General features: G+C 35.5%; 1 protein-coding gene across 1 annotated transcript in view; it reads right to left on the bottom strand.

Moving 5' to 3' along the window:
* LOC128230640 (ras guanine nucleotide exchange factor P-like) overlaps positions 1–23,031 on the bottom strand; it is a 29,030-nt gene extending 5,999 nt beyond the window's left edge. Inside the window, exons 1-13 of the mRNA XM_052943082.1 lie at positions 23,009–23,031; positions 21,488–21,605; positions 19,993–20,163; positions 19,520–19,607; positions 14,421–14,539; positions 11,065–11,077; positions 10,381–10,501; positions 9,887–10,004; positions 8,013–8,118; positions 7,598–7,710; positions 3,661–3,764; positions 3,237–3,357; positions 478–583 (exon numbers count right to left, since the gene is read on the bottom strand). Of these exons, the coding sequence (XP_052799042.1) occupies positions 478–583; positions 3,237–3,357; positions 3,661–3,764; positions 7,598–7,710; positions 8,013–8,118; positions 9,887–10,004; positions 10,381–10,501; positions 11,065–11,077; positions 14,421–14,539; positions 19,520–19,607; positions 19,993–20,163; positions 21,488–21,602 (1,295 nt within the window). The 5' untranslated portion in view covers positions 21,603–21,605; positions 23,009–23,031. The remainder of the gene's footprint in view (positions 1–477; positions 584–3,236; positions 3,358–3,660; positions 3,765–7,597; positions 7,711–8,012; positions 8,119–9,886; positions 10,005–10,380; positions 10,502–11,064; positions 11,078–14,420; positions 14,540–19,519; positions 19,608–19,992; positions 20,164–21,487; positions 21,606–23,008) is intronic.
* Positions 23,032–23,547: the final 516 nt, after the last annotated feature.

Here is a 23,547-nt window from a genome sequence, read left to right as displayed (position 1 = left end):
ATTATCAAGAATATAATTATATAAGTTATAGCTAATGGTATAATATTTATGATTCAAATGTTATTTCATAGGCTTCTTGTATTTGCTATTGAAGTTTTACTTTAAATACCATAATGATAAAACCTTTGTAAAACAGCAGTGTAATGCCCTATTTTGAAGCGACGGGTTTTAGTAGTGATAACCGATTGGAAGGATGATGATGATTATGATGATGATGATGATGATGATGATGATATGTTGTTGTTGATGATGATGATGATGATGATGATGATGATGATGATAATGATGATGATGATGATGATGATGATGATGATGATGATGATGAGCAGTGACACTCTGAAACTAAATATGTTTCAAATACTACGGTACTTTTTGCGCAACATTAAACATGAGTATACATGCTTCAAAAAACCTTGAAAACAAGAGTTTAAAATAATAATAAAAGAAACATTACAGTATTAATAAAATGTTCTTTACCCAATCTCTGACGGCATTTGTGGATCTCTTATAGGTTGAAATCCTGTGCCGTCATAGTAATACATCCCTGTTGAAATACTCTGAGGATTACCTGTACCGACAACCACTGGAATGTAAAGACGAGTACATAAAACACTATCACTCGAGATACACTGGTATATAACTGCTCACTGTGTATATATTAACAGTGGTGTCCGATAAATTAACAGCATGGAGGCCTTTCGGCGTGAAGTTGTTGGTATGGCGGCCTAGAGGCTCAGTGGACTGAAGTTGGCGGTCTAGTGACCTAGCGGGATGAAGTTGGCGGTATAGCGGCATATGGGCGTGAAGATGTTGGTCTAGCGGTCTAGCGGAGTTCATCTAGGTGATCTAACGGCGTGAAGTAAGCAGTCTAGCGACATGAAGTAGGTGGCCTAGCGGCCTGAAGTTGGGGATATAACAGCGTGATGTTGGCGGCCTAACGGCGTCCATGTGATAATCTGATGGGTTGATGTTGGCGGCCCTGCGGCGTGAAAGTGATGATCAAGCGGAGTGAAGTTTTCGTGAAGCGGCGTGATAGTGATTATTTAGTGGAGTGAAGTTGTCGGCCTACAGATGAAAGTGATGATCTAGCGGAGTAAAGTAGGCGGCCTACACTTGAAAGTGATGATCTAGCGGAGTAAAGTAGGCGGCCTATACGTGAAAGTGATGATCTAGCGGAATAAAGTTGTCGGCCTACACGTGAAAGTGATGATCTAGCGGCGTGAAGTTGGCGGTCTACTCGTGAAAGTGATGATCTAGCGGAGTAAAGTAGTCTGCCTACACCTGAAAATGATGATCTAGCGGAGTGAAGTTGGTGGCCTACACGTGAAGATGATGATCTAGCGGCGGGAAGAAGGCGGCCTACACGTGAAAGTGATTATCTAGCGGAGTAAAGTAGGCGGCCTACACGTGAAAGTGATGATCTAGCGGAGTGAAGTTGGCGGCCTACACGTGAAAGTGATGATCTAGCGAAGTGAAGTTGGTGGCCTACACGTGAAAGTGATGATCTAGCGGCGGGAAGTAGGCGGCCTACACGTGAAAGTGATGATCTAGTGGCGTGTAGTTCGCTGACTAGCGGCATGAAGTTGACGATCTAGCAGCATGAGGTAGGCGGCCTAACGGAGTCGAGTTGGTATTCTTACGGCGTGAAGTTGGCAGCCTAGCGGCGAGAAAGTGATTATTTGGTAGCGTGAAGTTTGCGGCCTAGTGGCGTGAAGCTAGGGGCATAGCGGCCTAGGAGGCCGGTAGTTCAATAATTGCATTTCTTTAAGATATAAGAAATTAAGATCATCAGCCGTCGTTATATTATTGTTGAATGCTAGTTACGTAAGAAAGTGGACGAGTACATCGAGTTCATAGTTTTAGTAAATTAGAGTGTAATCTCCATCGAATGTGCACCAAGGAAGGGAGATGACAATATTTCCGACATTATTAAACTGTCAACTTTAGTTGTCTTTTTAATGCTACAAACACTAGCATCCGACATGACGAAATACATGATTTACAAGGTCTTGTAAATTGCAACTTTTTTATTGCCATTGATCCGATATTAACACATGTTCGCCCTTTTTTGAGATGACCTCAACATTCGTAATAAGAGTCTTATCTTTTCCTTTTATTCAACAACGTGACTGTGTAAAGCATTATAACTCTGAAACCGCTTTGTCAGAAACATTCGCCAAATTAAATGCATGCATTTTTAGGAGAAATGCAAACTATTTTGTTGTGACCTTGACCTTAGAACAAGTGACCTTAAAACAATATACATGTGAAGTAGTTGCATGGTCTAAGGTCAAGTAGTTTTAAGCCGTTGGTCCAAGTTGTCAAAACAAGTTTGACTGTAATCGTGACCATTCTTGTAATGACCTAGTTAGTTAAATGCAAAACCGTTCTAACGTTTCTGTGCCGATAGGTTTTTAAAACTATATTGAAGGGAATTTTTGAATTTGACCTACTGATCTCAAAACTACAGTGGCCATCTATTGGTCAAGGACAACATCTAACTGAAGTTTTGTAGGCGTAAGTAAAAGCGTTTATATGTGGATGTTATTGCACACAACAAACTATCCAAATAACAGTGACCGTGACCTTGAACCTTGATATTTTGAACCAACCAATAATATGAAAAATCTACTGGTCAAGGCCAAATATCAATTAAGTTGTATTATAGGTCAAATTTTCTCAAGTTATCGTGTGGACAATGCGTTTATAACATTGTTGACCTAACCATTTACATACAGACTTAAACAGCTAAGGTCATCACTCCGTCAAGGACAACCTACTATTTAAGTTTCATTATCCTAAGTCAAAGCGTTCCACAAATGCCTTCATTACATTTCTTACCTTGACCTTGACCTTTTACCTAATGTTCAATGAATTTTCATGATCCTTTTTTAAACCGTTATCAAGATATAAGACGGCCAAAATGTTCCGAACACTAATTACTGAGACCTTGACCTTCAACCTAATGACCCAAAAATCAATAGGAACATCTTCTGACCAAGAATAAACTACCACTATAGTTTCATAAAACTTAGTAAAACTTCCCGGATTATTGTGCTGACAAAACATGGTGTATCGATCGATCATAAATCATAAATGACAGACTGACTTATACCCATCTTTTCAAAGTCAGATAAACATTTATAATTGTTTGATATTTTATGAAAAAGGAAGTCGATACAAAGTTCAAACCCTTTGTTATTTTTATTCTATAAATGGCTTTGTAAACATAATACCAACATCTTCCTTGTGATCTGTTCGTCTTCTAGACGGTTGTTTACTTCCGGCATCTGGTTTCTCACGTCGCGTGGACTTTTTCGGATCCGTTGAAATTCTGCCTTCTGTGTTTTCCGAGGCCTGAAACATATCAGCAAGACTACTCGAGCCCTTGTTACGCTTTTTATTAGTGATCATGTTCGTGTTGTTTTTGTTGTTGTTAGGGCAAAGTCACAATTGGAAGTCATTTTGGACTTTAAAGAAACAATAACATTTTAGTATTAGGCGTAATTAATATTAGTTGTAATTTATTTTTAAGATCAAGGCCAGAATTGGACGTTATCTTGGCCTTCTTAGAGCAGTTATATGCCTTTATCAGGCAATAAAGAGCCAATATATATTTGTTTCTTTATAAATTCCATTTATAAACATTAAAATGTTTACCTCTAACGCGATTTCAATTGCTTTTGGAACAGTTTCCTGGTCATGGTTGTTGTCGCTCTTGTTGTCGCTCTTGTTGTTGCTGTTGATGTCGCTCTGCTGATTGTCTTGAGAAAACAGTTCCAACGTCTGGCATCTGATATCAGTATTAATAAAATATGTCGTGTTTATATTCCGATATTACCCTCGAGTTGGGTGCTAATAAACACAATAGTAACTATACTTTGAATTTAATTATGTAATTTTAAAATAGTATTTTATTAAAATTGAAATAAAACAATACAAAAAATATTGATATATAATGTCATTTAACGTGTATAGGAAACGACCGCATTGATTAATTTTGAAACAAGAAATATAGGTACACGACAGGTACAGTACAAATAAATACAGGTAGGAACAATGCAGGTACAGTACAGGTACAATACATGCAACCATTTTCTAGCAAATAAATAATTAATATATATACACTGGATTATGTTGATCCATCTTCTGTACTCCAATTGTAAGTTATGATTATTTCCAAATCATTCAAACACACACAAACACACACGCAAAGAGAGAGATCCTGGTGGCATCTATCGAATATCTTCCGGATCAGCCTCATTTAAATCATATAGTTATACACGCTTTGCCATTGGGTACTTTTCATTACCGTGTCTGCGCATAAAAGGGGCTATTTCAGGGTTTATAAAGTAACCATTTTACGGATTTTTTATTACGAAATAAAGTGTGGCAAATCATTAGGAATGTTAAAACTAAGATACTGATGGAACATTTTGATATATGATTAAATATTGTCTTTGAAATATACGATATTGAAAAGTGTTAGCAACGCGATTCAGCTAAAGGCTTTAGCGTGATTGGTTGATTCACACTATCACGTGATGCTACTAATGTTTTAAATAAAGGTCAAAGTATACGTCTGCTTATGTATGGGTCCTTTTGGGCGAGTGGATATGGTACCAGTTTTCTAAAAAAATAAAATTTACGTACCGGGTTCGCTCCACACTACATCCAGTTTTCGCTACTTCAATTGTATTGTTTAGCTATTTCGGTACCAAAGAGTAAAATAATGACAATTTAAGTGATTTCAGATGAATAACCTGGATAACGCATTAATGATGCCAAAATATTAACAAGTCCCCTTAAAATCACTGTTGAAATAAAAAGATTCACAATTCAACACCTAAGACACAAGTTTCAAATTGCAGTAGTTGGTTTTACTCAAAAGGCTTTCAAAAGACATAGAAACTAATTGAAAATATTTGTTTTGTTACGGGCTTCCTCATCCTACTGTATCAATTATGGGTTCAAATTCATGCAGGTAGCGTTAATTCACTTGAGATGAATCATTTAAAGATTTTGGTAATAGTTCAATTATAAAATATAGAGGAGGTTGATCCAATAAGCAAGTTTCTTACGGTGTAATTGATGTACGCCTATGCAACTCTTAAGGTATTAGCCATGCTAAACACACTTTTATAAAACCTTTAACCATCAACATAGCTATAATCACCGTACACTATACGACTTTTATCCAAATTTAAAAGATTGTTTTACCGTGAATTAAAAACGTCATTTGCGTTTCATTAGGCCCACCCCAAACTTCAAGGGCTACCCATTAAATAAGTTAAATCGTGCTGTCAAGGAAAAACAGTTTTACTTTGAAACATTTCTTACTTATTAGTATAGATAATCATGATGGCATACATATACAACATTAAAATATAAACAGTTCAACATTTCTTCACTATATTTTGAAAAGCATGTAAATTTATAATGTTTTATGTTTTTCAAAGCTGTGCGCCTGATATAATTTATCGATAAAATTTATTCGCATCATCATCATCATCATCATCATCATCATCATCATCATCTTTGTCATCACCACATTACCACCGCCACCTGAATTTTGAATAAACAACTTTTTGGAGCAGAAATGTAATTTGCTTCTCGCAATAACAAACAATATTTTGTACATTATCAGCATTTGCCCACGATTTTTGAAAAAAATAAACAACTAAACATTGCTCAACATATTGCTCTGTAAGCGAGTATAGTTTATTTTTTTCCGCTTAGCCTCCGCTAGGTTTTATAAAAATTAATATGAAAATAACAAACTTACAGCAATAATCCTTTCCGAATCGAGCGGTGTCATAGAGTGAAACATCCATGTGTTGAAGTTAGGAGTGTTTCCTTTCATCGTTTGTCAAACAATTTGACAAACTAGTTTAGTTGATGTTTTCTGAGCAGATGTCGATATATGTCTATTTACTTGACCATTACACACATTTATATTCCTATATCATTTGGTGAGACTTATGCGCCAGTCAATTGTAACCACACACCCCCCCCCCCTCCCCAAGGTCCGGGGGTTTACCGGGGATAGCCGGGGAAATGGGCCGTGTTTTCCCCTTCCCGGTGGCCCCGCAGAGCAGGGTGAATGCGGTGGTTTTGTCTTCGCGCCAAATATAGCGGGAATTGGCTTTGCCTATGTCACCTGGGGTGTGGGACATTTGGAGGGGATTTTACAATCAGTTCGTCAGAAAAAAATGATTGTAGGAGTGATACTACGCCACCAAAAATGCGAATAAGAAACTATTGCTTGTCGTGATTCTTCCACGGATTTGAGAATCAAGGCCAGTGACGTGGTTGAAAAAAAACATCAGAATATTTTCATATTTTATTGTTATTTTTCAATTTTTGTTTTAAACTATTCAATATTATTTTCAAGATACAGTTACAGTTTAACAAGTAAAACACCTTGCACGCATATCATCTTTCTCCTTCTCCTCGTGGGATCAAATCCACTCAGAGCCGATTTCCGGAAACATTTTCGTACTCGGTATTGTTTGCAGTATTTCGATCCCCGTTCGTACTGCTCTGATGAGATCGGACAAGTTCAGCGATGTTTAGACTGACGTTGATTGAGACGTTCAACGTTTGAAGGTCCGTCATTGAGGTGGAAACATTAACGTCACGAGCTGGGTTTTTCATCACTCGACGGCCTTGTTCTGTCATATATCGTCGGCCCGGGTCTATTAATTAAAAAAAAAATCCAGTATTATTTTAAGAGTTATAAACTTACAAACAAATGGAAATTCAGCAAACAAAAAAGATTATTGTCCCACGTCTGTATGCTTTGTACGTAGTGATAAATCCGTATAATTGCACATGTTAATGCCCTAGACATTGGGCAATAAAACAACAATCACGAACAGGAAACATGGAACACCAGCACAAAACCCCACACACTACTCAGAACAAATATACTAGGGGTGTATATCAAGAATTGTTAGGTACCGCCTTGGAACGGTCAGTAAAATGTAAATTTAATTGAGGCTTAAACCAGTTTAAGTGCACAAACATCACTGCTATCCCAACATTCCTAAATAAAGATAAAACGCAAAAAGGTACATCTAATCAAAGAATGCATTAACTTGAGGAAACTTAACAATTACACAAATAATAATGAACTTATAGGTTAACCCCAAGTACTTCTATGATTAGAGATTCCAATTTTATCTGCAGACGGAAGAATAAAATTCAGAACACCTAATGCAAAAACTTTTCAAAGATACGATGCAGTCATTGTTTGAAACTATGAACATCACACACAGTCTACCTTATAAAATTAAAAGTTTTGATTTTTAAACTGTGTGATCATAGAGTTTCATAATTAAAGGCATCATTGTACTAAAACTGGGAACAAGTTTCATGAAGATATTGGGATAGTATGTTGCGTCTAGCGGGTAAATCAAATTAGTTGTACATTAACATTGTGACTTATTTTTAGTTAAGACAATATCACTTTTTGATAACGTTTAATAATGTTATACCTTTTCGACGAATATTACAATCAACTGATCATAATAAATCTAAACGTGAACTTAAACGTATTATTAAAAATAAATGTTTAAATATACGACATACGTACATATGCTGTCAACGCTCGTATAGACGCTTTCGGGCCTGTCTGATTCCCGACCATCACGCGACCTTGCTCCCTCGACCAATAGAAAGTCACTGCCTTCGGACGGTTCCGTCGGACTGGAAATTCGGGATTAAGATGCAATGTACTCTTAAGTGACATGCTACGTTGCCAGAATTTCCAAGAACATGATGTAAGTTATAGCTTTATATAAAATTCAAAATTCAAATGTTATTACATTGGTTATCTTGTCTTTGCTATTGAAGTTACACTTTTTCATCACTTGATTATAGACTATGAAAAATCGTTGTAATCCGTGTTACGCCGTTTTATTGGGCGACGAGTTTTTGTTGTGATTACCGTTTGGAACGACGATGATGAGGGTGATGATGAGGATGATGAGAATGATGATGCGTTTTACCCTCTCTCCGACGGCAGTAATGTATCGTTTAAACGTTGAAATCTGCTGCCGTCAAAGTAATAGAGCCCTGTTGAAATACTTTGAGCTTTTCCTGTACCGACAACCACTGGAATAGATAGAACGTTTTACAGGACATAAACACTAACACACACGGTTTTTAGGTGTATAACTGGTAACTATTCCTAGTGACAGTGGTGTTCGTGAATTTAACGGCATGGCGGTCTAGCGGCGCGGGCTTGGTGATCTTGCGGCCAAGCAAAGTGGAGTTGGCGGTCTGGCGGCAATGTGGAGTGAAGTTGGTGGTCTTGCGGCCTAGCAGTGAAGTTGGTGCATGGTCTTGCGGCCTAGCGGACAGAGGTTCTTGTCTAGCGGTCTAGCGGGGTATAGTTGGCGGTCTTGTGGCCTAGCAGACTGAAGTTGGTAGTCTAGCAGCCGAGGGGAGCGAAGTTGGCGGTCTAGTGGTATGCAGTTGGTGGTTTGGTGGCGTAGCACAGTGCAGTTGGTGTTCTAGCGGAGTGAAGTTGGTTGTCTAGTGGCGTGAAGTTGGTGGTCTAACGGCGTGAAGTTGGCTTCGGGAAATTGATTGTTTTGGTTGCGTGAAGTTTGCGGTCCAATGTTGTGAAGTTATAGACATAGCGAACTAGGGGGCGCTAGTTCTATGACTGCAAGATTTAAGAAATTGAAATCATTATATGTCGTTCTTTTATTGCTGAATGCAAGAAAGTGGACGAGTTCATAGTTTAAGAACATTAGAGTGGAATCTCCGTCGAATGTGCACCAAGCAAGGGAGATGACATTATGTCAATATTTCTGACAATATTAAATTGTCAATTTTGGTTGTCTTTCTAATGCTACGTACACTAGCATCCGACATGGGGAAATACATGATTTACAAGGTCTTGTAAATTACTCTTTTATTGACATTGATCCGATCAGAAAACACGTTTGCCATTTTTTTCAGATGACCTCAATTTTCGTTATAAGAATCTTGTCATTTCCTTTTATTCAACAACATGTAAAAAGAATTATAACTCTGAGCGCCGCTTTGTCAGAAGCATTTGCTAAATTAAATGCATGCATTTGTAGAAGAAGTACAAACTACAGAGGCCATTTATTGATCAAGGGCAACATACAACTGAGGTTTCGTAGGCGTCAGTAAATCGTTTGTATGTGTCCCTTTCACTGCACAGAAAAACTTTCCAAACAACATTGACCTTGAACCTAACAAATATTATGAAAAATCTACTGGTCATGGGCAAAATGTCAATAAAGTTTTTTTTTTTTTTTAAATAAAACTTTTCTCAAGATATCGTGCGGACAATACGTTCATAACACTGTTGACCTTAATATTTACATACTGACCTAAACAGCGGAGGTCATCCGCCAGTCAAGTTCGACCTACAAGTGAACTTTCATTATTCTTAGTAAAAGCGTTCAACTTTTACAACATTTCTTTCCTTGACCTTAACTTTTGACCTAATGATCACTGAAATTTCGTGATCCTTTCTCATACCGTTTTCAAGACATAGGACAGCCAAAATGTTCCTAACACTAATTACTGTGATCTTGACCATTCACCTTATCACACAAAATGAACAGGAACATTTTATGACCAAGAACAAACCTCTACTGAATTTTCATAATGCTTAAGTTAAAACAATCTCGGGTTATTGTGCTGACAAAACATGGTTTACCGACCGACTGACCGCCAGACCAAATATGACCGACTGACTGACCTAATACCAATCTTTTCGAAGTGAGATAAGACATTATGAAAAATATAATTGTTGTTATTGTTTGGCATTTTATGAAAACGACAGTCCAATCAAATTTCAAGCCCATAGTTATTTTTATTTTATAAAGAACTTTAATACCAACATCTTCCTTGTCATCTGTTCTTCGTCTAGACGGTGGTTTACTTCTGGCCGCTGCGTTCACATTTCGAGTGGCCGTTTTCGGGTCCGTTCTTCTGTCTTCTGTGTTTGTCGAGGCCTGAAACATATCAGCTAGCAACAAGACTATTCGAGTCCTTGTTGAATCAGCGTTAGTTATCATCGTAACGCTATATATATTTATGATCATTTTTATGTAGTTGTTGTTGTTGTTTTAAAGTCTGCAATGACCGAATATTGTTACATTTTTAAGACGAGGTGTAGAAAGGCCAAGCAAATTTGCTTTATCAAAGGTCAAGGTCATAACTGGACGTAATCTGACCTTCTTAGAAACACTGACATTTCTGTATCAGACCAATAAATTTTAGTAGCAATATATTTTAAGGGCAAGGTCACATTGGAAGTCTTTTTTGGCTTTTATAGAAACTGTGACATGTTCGTTTATAAAGTTCATTCATAATCATTCACATTCTTACCTTTAACGCGGTATCAACTGTTTTTGGAATTGTTTCCTGGCCTTGGTTGTTGTCGCTTTTGTTCACACTGCTGTTGTCACTGTGCTGATTGTCGTGAGAATACAGATCCAACGTCTGGTATCTGATATCAGTATCAATAAACAAAAACGCCGTGTTTATATAAAGACATTTACCCTAAAATGTGTGTGTGTGTGTGTGTAAAATTTATCCACTAGATTTTGAATTTGAATATGTTATTTTTCAATATTTTGATCCACAAATGAAATAGAATGATGCAACAATCTTAAAACAGCGAGTTTTTTTTTTCGATTAAGTACATAATGTCGTTAAACGTGTAAGGAAACTGACGAGGTGATTAACTTTGAAACAAAAAATACAGATACAATACATGTACAGTACATAAATGCATTATCTAGCAAAACAAAAAATATACAATGGATTATGCACACACACACACACACACACACACACACACACACACACGATATAGAGCTAGAGATAAAATAATAAAAACAGTGTCCGAGGTGGTTAAAATATAAATAAAATATAATGGCTTGATTTTTGGAACTCCAATTATATTATTACTGACAATACATGTGTTGTGACCATTCTCGAACTCAATATTCAAAATTCCATCCACAAAAACAAAACCCCCCATAAATTATGCAATAGAAAAATACGTACCTGATACTGTTAACTAAAATGGGAGAAATGAAGAAACAAGCTACTCCAAGACCCGTAAATATCATATTGTTTGAACACTATATACTTGGCACACAAAAACTCATATGCAAACATCATACCGGTTTCTACTAATCCAAACAGCACTAATCTTCACGATGGAACAACAATTATTAAAATCCGTTCATAAAATTCATCATTTTGGGATAGAATGATTTCACCATGCTCACGAAAAGTAGTACTGAAATGACTTCCACGTCTCTTTTCGACTTCTTAAAATCGCGTCCCCCGATTGACCTACACATTCAGCACAGTGCGTGGGTCCATCGGGTGACGCCATGTAAACAAACTACGTGGTGTGTTGTGAACATGAACATACAGATAACAGATTATACAAGATATATAACAGTGTTATTTTGAAAACATTAAATTTTGAACGGTTCCAACCGAGTTATTTTTATGGAGCTACTGCGGATTGATATAACAACTCTTGCTATAATGAATGATAACTACCAAAAAATGCAGATAGCTCTATTTAAAAGATGCACACTTACTCCCAAATAAGATTTGCCATATTTGATACAATTGATTAAATTTACCAAAAAGGATTAATAAATGTCAAAAACAATGGTTCTTACAAAGGACACTGTGTTTAATTTAAACGAAGTGTGCAGAAAACACGATATTTCTACCTTATAAGTCAAAAATCTTTTAGCATTCACCAATCATTTATTATTTTATAGCTTTTCAGCTATAAAATACAGGGTTATAAACTTGTTATCAGTTATTATTCTTTTCCATAAATGCATTAACGAGATTGAATTTGGATCGGTTGTTGTAAGAAATTTAAAATAAAAGCTGCGGTTGAATGCTAATATGTGAAATGCTATGTCAGTCGGCAGTTTTCTCACAATGCTAAGACAGTCCGCGATTTCAATTTCTTAAATTTGTCTTAGTTTTGCATGCATGTTGTGGCATATTTTGCCAATGAAATACAGCTGTCAGGTGTTGTATAGGTTCATTATGCAGATAGTTTTGTTTTGAAAACTTTGAATTTCGACCGGTTCAAAGTAACTTTTATGGAAGCTACGGCGGATTACACTTAATGGTATGGTGATAAGAAAACCAGGTAATTTGTAGGCGAACAAAAAAAAGCAGATATTGTTTTGCATTCCATTGAATTTGTACCGGGTGTTTTAAGTTATTTTAATGAAATTTGCGGCGGATTGTTTTCTTTTTTTGAAAGGTTATTTCAGGCGGCTGTTTTCCAACAATGGACAATGCTCTGGCAGACCGCGTTGATATTTTCTTTATGTAGTATTGTTGTGCATGAATGTTGTAGCCTATTTTACCAATGAATAACAGCTACAAGGTGTGTTGTTTACAAACACAATGCAGATAGAATTATTATGAAAACATTGAATTGTATGTTAATTGAAGCTACGGCAGAATGTTATAACATTTTATGCTTTAATAAATACCAGGTATGTTGTACTATAACAAAATGATTACGTTTTAAACAATCGAATTAGGATTAATTGTTCACAGCTATTTTAATGAAACCTGCGGTGGAATGCTAATCTGTTTAATGTTGTCAGGCGGCAGTATACTTAAAGTTCTCCGACCTACTGGCTTTATATTTTACAACATTCAATTTTGAACGGTTCCAATTTATTTTTATAGAAGCTTCGGCGATTTGGTGTAAAAAATCATGATATAATGATGTAAAATTTTGCCCATGTATAAAAGCTACCAGGTATATTGTAATAAACATAATGCAGATATTGAAAAAGGTTCCAAGTTATCGTTTATTGAAGTTTTTATAATGAAAAATGTTAAGTATTTTGTACTCGAATTGTCTTTTACTTTTACCCTACATTGTTCACCATTCCTAATGCCTTTTATATTTATAGGAATACAAGACTTATTTTGATTCAATTCAATAATGTTTTTGAATCTTGCGAAAAGGAAACATATGCTATGGATACAATATTTTAAGAATGTATTGACTTAGGCGAATGTCCGCTAATTATCAAAATGAATATATATGTGTCTCAACTTGGCCGAAGTTTCAAAGCTTTACGTTGAAAAATAACAAAGTTATTAGTACAGTCCGGGAACTTTCCGAGCATACATCGTATTAACCAGCATATCAAGTTTTATTTATCTGGATACAAGTATTTTTCAGTTATTGAACGGGTTTTAGCTAGAGATCACCACGACTTTGCCTATTTAACAACCGACGTCAAAAAAGTTCTAGGGTGCTAGTCGTGCTTGAGGGACCTCTTTATTGTTCGATGTAACTAGGCCTACGCTTTGTCCAAATATTTATAGGAACGTGCGTATTTTAATGTTACGGTAGCGGCCTTGATATTTGGTGCACTGACCTCGAAAGCAATAGGGTTTATCTGCTGGTCATGACAAAAACTTTGAGGTCACTGGGTCATAGCATTCTTCAAATACTAATCGGAAACCGATTCTCAGTTTAAGATCAAAACCAACTTGACCTTTTATCCACCGACCTGAAAATAAATATGGTTCATCTGCTGGTTAAGTTCATTATTACTACCAAGTTTGATGTCCATGACCCAAAGCGTTATTAAGATATAAACTGATTTTCAATTGAAAGTCAACCCAACCTCGACTTTTGACCTTCTGATCCAAAGATAAATAGCGTTCATATTGTGATCATGTCCTACCTCTTTAAGCAAAATAAAAGTCCCTGAGTCTAAGCGCTCATTATACATTTATCGGAAACCTATTTTCAGATGGCGGTTACATTAAGGTCATCGCGAAATTAACCTTTGATCAACTGACCTTAATATTAAATGGCTTTATCTGCTCGCCATGAACAACCTGCCTAAAAAGTTTATTAACCCTTGGATTAAGCGTTCTCCATATATTGAACGGGTCCCTGGTGGTGTGCATATATGAATGCTCGTGGTTGTGTGCATATATGAATGCTCGTGGTTGTGTGCATATATGAATGCTCGTGGTTGTCAGGCGGCGTATTGTCATGAAGCACGTTTTGAACATTGATAATACGCAAATAGGCAACGGATTCTATTTGTCAAACTGAGAAAAAATGAACGTAGGAAATAATCAATTTTCCATGCCAAGGCTTGAAGAAAAAGAAATGTAGCAATGTCTGTAATACCGACGCACCTAAAGATGAATATTCTACATCATTTAAAATCGAAATATTCCGTGACTTTCATTCTGAAGGAAAAAAGAGTTAAGCTTTATGAATTAAGTACTACTTTCCAATAAAATGCTATAACATTTCTAGAGGCGAAGTTTTTTCAAGAAATGGAACATTTAGTCTGTAATATGGTCCCAAAACAGCTAATGAATCATACCATATCCGTGTAGCTCGATATCTAACGTATCCCTCTCATCATTCGGGCCACTGCACGACTTTTCATCGTCACTTTCCGCCCCGTTTTCTCTTTTTTGGGTCATCCTTAGTTCGGTGTGCCTGCCATGGCCATTGATCATATCATCTATGTATAATGTTATTTACTATACATGTTGTTTATTGGAAATGTCCATGAATGTGCATTCCTTACTGAAATAAATCTATCTATCTATCTATCCATCCATCCATCCATCCATCCATCCATCGTACGGATCTTCGACACTGCAATTTCACGCCAAAGTTCATATATTTATTGCATGCGGGTTTGCCCAAAGTTTATTTGACGATAACATTAAGAGGGAGTTGGAAGTTAATAGTTTGAGAATCGAATATCCGACTACCTACTAATGGGTACTTGTTAATTCGATTGTTAAACTATTTGCTAGTTGCAAGTTAGGGATTCAAATACTCAACTACATAGTAGATGTTGATGTAGATATTCAGCTACTCGACCATTTCCAGTTGGTTATTAGCAAATATACAACTACCAACCAGTTGGTAATTGGGAATTTAGATTTTGTCCTGATTTATGGTTGAAGGGTACGCATCTGAATGAATCATACACCAACTGAATTTTAATGCATAAATGCAATATATCTTTGTAAGATACAATGTTTTATCGAGTAATATTTACACCTCAATTTCCATTCCTTAAATGAACTTTTGGCAATTTATGCATTTAATATAAATCAACATTTTAGAAAGTGTTAATTTATTAAATTTAAATCTATTGTTGCCGTAAGTGTTTCAATTTTACGTTTAAACGTGATTTCAAGTGGGTGATCTTTTCCCGCTTTATTGTGACGTCATTTAAAAAAATGTTTCCGGTTACACTCGGGTCGTTCTATTTACAGAATGGGTAAGAAAGAATTACTGAAAGGTTTTCTTAAATGAAACGAAGCTGTTGTTTTTTACAGTTCTTAAATGAAATAATGAACTATTGGTGTAAATACTTTCAGAACTACTTCTAAATTCCTTTGTTGTTACATGTACTTGCCTTGATCAAAACAGAACACTGGACTTCAGTAAATTATGTCAAAAAATGTTTAAAAAAATAAAGAAATATTTTATAAATTTAAATAAATATATAATTGGAAATTAACAACTTACCGTTTATTACCGGTTGTCCCGTTTATCAAACATTTTACTGATCTTTGAAGCTGAATGTTCGAACATTTGCTTTCATACCAAACAAATTACAGACAAAACCAACTGTTCGAACATAAATAAAATTTTATATCATCGTTCAACTGTATTTTGAACTGATAACCGTTGTAGTACGTAAAATGAGCTTCTTGGAGAATTCACACAACAATTTACAGATAGATCCGATATTTTTACCCCACCCACACCTCAAAATGTGTCAACAAACTAGCGTGGCATTTACTCTTTATCTGGAAAACAAACATTTTAAAGCGAAACAGACTGGTCTCTGACAGTAAGATGACTGAATATCAACTTACTATAAAAACACGCGTACATGCAGTCTTACACTAAGAAGAAAGGTTAAAATCCAATGAGTATCCACATTTGTTTTGCTAACACATTTGACCTTCCAAATTTTCATTCTTTAAATAGCGGCGTAGTAATTTGGTTATGTATTCATGCCTATCTTAAAATAAAAAGTGTTTTCATTATTTTTTGGAACATATGTGCACTAATAATACTTCATTGTTTACTGTTCATAAAGCTTTGCAATAAAAACGAGCGAATATTAAGCTATAAGAATGAATAGCAGAGAACTATTTCTCAGCAAACCGAAAGTAGAAAAGTTGACAGCTATAATAATGCATGAGGGGCGCCCCACGGGTAGCGGCGTAAAGCCCACCCTTTTCAAAAAAGGAGGTAATTCAGAAATAAATTAAAATCAAATAAAACTCCGAAAATAAGCATAAAAGAAACAGATTTTTTTTTATTTCAGTGTAAGATCGTATTTAATTTCACTCGTGATCATAAAAAAACTACATTTTCTATGACACTCGTGAAATAAAATACGAACTTACACTGAAATAAACAAATATCCTCTATTTCTTTCATGCTTTTCGATTAAATATGGAGTTTTATCAGTGAAATAACAGCAGTGAAAATATCAATTTGATATTTTCACTGCAAAATAAGGAGTGAAAATAACAACTTTCAGAACTCCTTTTAAAATTCATTGTAGTTACTTCCCCTTGATCAAAACAGAACACTTCACTTTTGAACCAGAAAATGTTTGCAAATAAAATATTTTAAATTTAAAGAAATGAAACATAGGTTTAAATAAAGATATATTTGAAAATTTATAACTTACCGTTTATTAGAAAAATGGTTATCCCGTTTTTCAAAAGTGTTCTTGATCTTGAATTTGAATGTTCGAACATTTTCTTTCATACCAACAAATTACAGACGAAAACAACTGTTCGAACATAAATAGAATGTTTTATCATCGTTCAAATGTATTTTGAACTGTTTGTCGTTGTAATGTAATACGTAATACGAACTTTCCGGAAAATGCAAACAACAATTCACAGATTTACTGATTTTTATTTTTACCCAACCCAAGCCTCAAAATTTGTCAACAAACTAGCGTGGTCCTCATCATTACCTGGAAATCGACCTGTCTTCAAGCAAAGCACTGGTCTCTGACAGAACGATGACTGAATATCCATGTATCATGAAACACACTCTAAAACTAAGATAAATGTTTTATATCCAATGACTATCCGCAATTGTTTTGCTAACACATTCGACCTTTCACATTTTCATTCAATAAATAGCGGCGTAGTAAGTTGGTTATGTATTCATGCCCCGCTTAAAATAAAAGTGTTTTCGTTATTTTTGGAAAATAGATGCACTAATAAAACTTCATTGATAACTGTTTATAAAATCTTTGCACTAAAAAACGAGCGAATAATAAACAATAAAAAAGAATATCAGAGAATTTTTTCTCAACAAACCGGAAAAAGAAAATTGACAGGCACGTCACCAGCTATAAATACGAGGGTTGTCAGGAATGTTTTGAGACTGTGTCTATATTTCAAAACTGTTTTAATATAAATAAAAAAACAATAAACTGCTGTGTATATAGACTATTCACAAGTTTCATTTTGAAAAATATAATTAAATAATCTTATAATAAGAAAGGAAATGGTTGTCAAGACAATCCATCTAGCGCTTCACGGAGCACTTTGAAATTGACGTTTTCTGAAAATTGTTCACAATTCATATATACTAATCCGTCTGAATAATAGACGCCAAAATGTCACGTCAAACCATAAGACGACAAAATGACGTCAGTTGCATCACTGCGCAAATTATTGACGCAATCTAACTGTAAACATGGTTGTAACGATCAACGTAAGTAGAGAGGTATTTCGAAAATGTCGGAAAAAAATCAAACGTTGACGTCACGCACGGAGCAGCGCGCTATGATCAAACACTGTGTTCGCAGCGGGGTAACTCCTACAAATACTTATACGTTTCTAACACGGGATAAATCAAAGTCAACATGTCAACAACTTTAATTGGTATTTCGCTGGCATGGACGTTTCAGTGACGGGCATAGAAATGTGTGCGATTTAAAGCGCAGCCGCAGACGTCAGTCGTGAGTGAAAGTGACGTAAATTCAGTGCGGGACATGTTACAAGAAGACCGGCGGAGGGCAGTGGGGGGAAATTGGCGAATCCGTTCAGATAAAAAGGACAGTTGTTCATAATGCCATAAAAGAGTGGTACGGACAGATATTCAAGCAATAAGTTGATTGTCAACGTAAATGGGCACGTGTATTTTGAAAAACTGTGAATGACGTGACGCAATGAGACAAAGAAGTGCTCCGTGGCTTGGAACCCGTACTTTTTGTAATGTTTATTGTATACGTTCACTTCGTAGTATATTGTTGAAACTTTCAGGATTTTTTTATATTAGATACAATTGACAGCTGATAATTTTTTAAATGCATCCTATGAGTGATAAGGCTATTATGAATGCAGTCGTATAATTTTGCGTGAGGGGCGCCCCACGGGTATCGCGTAAATAACACCCTTTTTAAAAAAGGGGTAATTAGACAATAAATTTAAATACTATAAAACTCGGAAAATAAGCATAAAAGAAAAAAAAATTGTTTATTTTAGTGTAAGAACGTATTTGATTTCACTCGTGATCATTAAAAAAAGCATATTTTCACGAGTGGCGAATAATAAAATACGATTTATACTGAAATAAACAAACATCCTCTATACCATCCAGTTAGTAATTGGGGATTCAGAGTGTGTATGGTGTTACGGCCAATATGTGAAGAAATCACATGTTAAAGGTATTTGTATACATGTACACAAATGTTTTTTTGTGACAAACAATATTTAAAACCACTGTTTTTCGTGCAATCGCCGATAGTTTATTCAAACATTACCAGTTGGTTATCGCGAATATCCAGCTACCAACCGGTCGGTTGTTGGGGATTCAAGTTTTGTCTTGTTTTATGATTGAAAGATACACATGTGAATATATCACACCCTTAAGTATTCTTATGTTTGTACACATGTGTATCTTCGTGACAAACATAGTTTTATTTGAGTATTTTACTGCATTTGCTAGTTGGTTATTTGAAATGCCAGTTTGTTATTTGCGAATATTTAACTACCAACCAGACGGAAGTTGGGGATCAGACTATGTCTGTTCATATGGTCTAAAGATTTAAACATGAAAAAAACACGAATATACATTTGTGTACATGCATAAAAATGCCTTCATCGTATGATTTCTTCATATGAAATCTTATGACCATTTTTAAAAATTCAACTAGCGGCTGTAGACAAATACTCAAATGAAACAGTGTGTCTCACATAGCGTGTAAATTCTTCACATGTGTTCAAACATAAAACAAGGCAAAGTCTGAACATCAACATCATAACCTAACTACTATGTGGTTGATTTTTCGGCCACTTTGGGACTGTAGTTCGGCCCAATTCTAATGCTAAAACATGTTTTCTCAAAAGTGTGAGGGTAGGGGTAGTAATTGTTAAGCAAACCCTATTTATGTGTATTTGTTCACCGTCATACCACGTTCTAGGGTTCAGCGTGTCTTGGGAAGGTGCGAAAGTGGAACGCGTAGACTGTGGGTCGATCTCTTTATCGGCCTCAGCTGTCCCTGTATACACATATAGTATTTTATTTTAGATTGCATTTTAATAAGACTTTCATTATAAAACCAGTAGACCAGGTCCTGTTACACTAGAGATTAATAAAACTTTAATTTGTTATTATAAGAAGCTATGTTACGTCTTATTTTTATAAATGTTATTAGTTTTATTATTATTATTAGTATTACTATTACTATCAATTATTATTATAATTAATTATTTATTTATTAAAATTACTACATTTCTATGTATTTTTTTATTTTTATTTTTATTTTTTGTGAGGCGGGGTACGGAAGTCACAAGCTAAATACGGCATAGCGTAGCATTTTAATGTATCGCATTGAACTTTTCGGCTAACGAGTTGTTAAATCATTACCATAAGAAATAATATACCTGGAACAACGGCTTTATAAGGAACACCACTAGATAAACCATTTCGCTGTTGAACGCTGCTGCTGGAAGGCCGCTTAGGCTTGGGTCTCGGATCTGGCTTTGTACGAAAGGAACTTGGCTTGGGGGCGACTGGAGAAGAGTCTGGTTCATCCATGAAGGCTCCCGTTGCACCTACACGTAGAAATACTTTCAGACGCCACCGTTTGAACTCCTAAAGGGCTCTGATAAACATTATCTCACAAACTTACAATAATGCTTACCTTGTGATTTGCTGCGCAAGTATTTTTTTAATAAACGTTCAAATTACATAGTTCGAAGCGAGACAAAAATATATATTGTCAATTCTGACACGATAATTCAATGTTGTTCATACAATGTATATCTCTTGTCTACTTCCACCACAGTAAATCCTTTATTATGCTTTTACAATTTGGAAATATTGTTTTGTAATAAATATTTTTAAAACAAAATTATTCTAAAGCGGAGCGAACATACTGTCAGACTAAAGTTAGTGACAACTCGAACATGACCTCATGGTTAATGTCTCGTTAAAGCTAATAGTTTTAATTTGATTTAAATATAACCAAAACACTTTCAATTAAAAAAAAAAATCTTATTTTTCGTGCAATAAAGCAGCAAAAATAATTTTACAAATCCATGCAGCGATATTCGAATCGTCTTTTGCTACTAGTCATTTGACGTCATGTTTGTCACATCGAAGTACGGCAATGACACAAAAAAATTTTTTTATCTCATAACGCCTACCGATTCGTGCGAAAATGAACGATAGATACAACCAGCGCAATATAAATACATTAAACCAAAAATATATTGTTATAAAGTCCTGATATGTAAATATCATTATCTAAGATAATTTTAATTTTCAGGAATTAACTTTATGTTGGAAGCGCGGTAAACTAAGCATTGATGAAAATATCAGCGTATGCAGTTGCAACGCAAAAAAACAACAAGATAGACATCTCATTTAAAACACCAGTGGTATACTTTGAATACTTGCAGTCTCAAAACTATTTTGAATATTGAACAAATAAAAGCAGTCGCTATGCAGGCATATGCTGTCTTATTTGTATATCCATTTTCAGAAATGAATTTTAAAAAAAACGCTCATAGTCCATCTTCCATCTATATTACTTACATTCGGAACTACTCGGCCATTTTTATCAAACACAACCTCGGATATATGCCGGTACATCAGCAGAAGTAGTTCGTATTTTTTTAATTATATCATAAATAAAATGTAGTGTCTTAGCTTGTATTTATTGATCTAATTTTAAATTGATTGCCAGTGAAGTGTATTATTGCAAAAATAATTAAGATTCCCAAGTGTTAAGTCATTAAGTTTAACTGCTAAATTAAATTACTACGAGATCTAATTGCAGCAGACTTAAACGTACAGTTTTTTGACTGTGTAAACCGTCCATATACATCCGAGGTTATTTTCGATAAAAATGGCCGTTCCGAAAATGGTACTTACCTAAAGCTGCAGGGTATGTTTTTTGTGAGGTTTCATGGCCACTTATGTCATTTTGCTCAGCGTCTTGGCCAGTACTTTTCTGGGCGTCGTTAGTTTTGTTTCTTTGATTGGACATCGCCTGTCGTATTAAGAGATACAAGTCGGTTATCTGAAACGTTTTTTGACATTTCAAAACTAAAACTCAGAAAAGCACTTTTTTTGAATTACAGGAACATTCTTTATCGCGTTGGTTTTACAAAAATAAATGTATATTAGTGTCCAATTCAAGTAGCAATAAAAACCAGCAAATTTAACCATACACATTAGATGGAAAGTCACAATGAGATAAAGAGTTGCAGTTTTGCCTTTTTTGTCTCAACTCCGAGTTGATACTGTTCGTAATCATGGTCTCTTGGTCCATATTCAGAAACGTCCTGAGTCAGGCTCAGAAAAAAATAGATTTTAATTGTATTGTTATTATAGGGGCAAAGATAGTAAACAACGCTTTAGGTATTTCAAATAATCAATTCTACAATCGGGCACACATAATTTGTCTAAATTAGTTCAATTATTGACATTTTGAAATATTTAAGAATTCAGTTTTCTGAGCCTGAATCTGAAACTCAGACTCAAGACGTTCACGAATCCCTGGTTACCAGATTGAATGCATTGTGTTGAATCCATCTGTTTTATTGACTAAAGTATTTTCTTCTTAGTAGGGTTATGTCTTGTTGTATCCCTGTTCAGCTGTCGTATGAGTCTGAGGAGAGTCGCGCCTGAGGACCGACGAGTCTGACACTCCAAATATAGAGGTGTACCTGCATCTGGACAAGGGTTGCACCTCTATTGTTAAAGTTTCAGGTATTAAGATAGAGATGCACCTCTTCTTTCCTCCCATGGCCTAGAGTGCACCTTTATTTCATAAATTTAGCTGTACCTCTGTATTTAGAAGCTGCATGTGTTTTTGGCAGTAATATCGGCTTTAAATGATCTTTGACCCCAATGATAAGCCGTATCATGGACAGTTGCTTATATTTTCACGTAATGATAGGCAAAGAGACCACCTGACCGCCGGATGGTCGGAAAAGAAAACAAGCAGACAGATTGACACATATACGGTCGGACATGTAGACAAACGGACAGATGGATGGATGGACAGACAGATGGGAAGACAGGTGGACAAACGGAAAGATGGATGAATAGACAGACAGTAGTAGTAGTAGTAGTAGTAGTAGTAGTAGTAGTAGTAGTAGTAGTAGTAGTAGTAGTAGAGTAGTAGTAGTAGTAGTAGTAGTAGTTGTAGTTGTAGTTGTAGTAGTAGTAGTAGTAGTAGTAGGAGGAGCAGGAGCAGCAGCAGCAACAGCAACAACAGCAACAATAGCAATAGTAGTAGTTATAGTAGTTGTACTACTAGTTGTACTAGAAGTAGTATATTTTTTGTATGAATTAAATTTATCAATATGTAATTTTTAACTTACAAAAGTCAAAATAGTTGCCACAGATCTCCAGATTTAAACAGTAAATTTAATAATTTAAACTTACTACAAAAACTTCCTGGTTTACTATCCAATTTTCGGTTTATCGGATCTCGTCAATACTCATATTACTATGAATGTGTGAACAGTTCCACCCCCACGTAAACATTGCGTATAGGATTTAGTTTTTCAATACAGGGAGATTCACAGTATGATTGAACGAAGCGATTTATAATAGACCATGTCAAGTAATAAATACATAATTTGAGATAATTGATAATCTATTCTATCGCATAATTGATTGTTTTAGTGTGCGCTTGTATCAGAATATGATTTGATAAATCCACTATTGAAATGATGAGTTTATCAAGTTATTATTTATCCGCTTTTTCTATAGAAAAATACTGTTAACGCTAGCTGATCCCGGGAGGGGGCACCACGTCCGCGATACCACGTTTGGAACCTATATTTTCGGTTCGGTTCTATGGTGAGAGGTCGCACATCCGAAGTGCAACCAACATTGGACCCGCCCGAGTAATTTTTATAATTAATAAGGTGCCAGGCTGCCAAGTGAACCCCAAGTGAGTCCTCGCTAATCTGAAATCT

Source organism: Mya arenaria, chromosome 4 (assembly GCF_026914265.1).
Source record: "Mya arenaria isolate MELC-2E11 chromosome 4, ASM2691426v1".
Classification (NCBI taxonomy): domain Eukaryota; kingdom Metazoa; phylum Mollusca; class Bivalvia; order Myida; family Myidae; genus Mya; species Mya arenaria.
The sequence above is the reverse complement of the archived record's forward strand: the minus strand, read 5'-3'. Positions and strand labels throughout refer to the sequence as shown.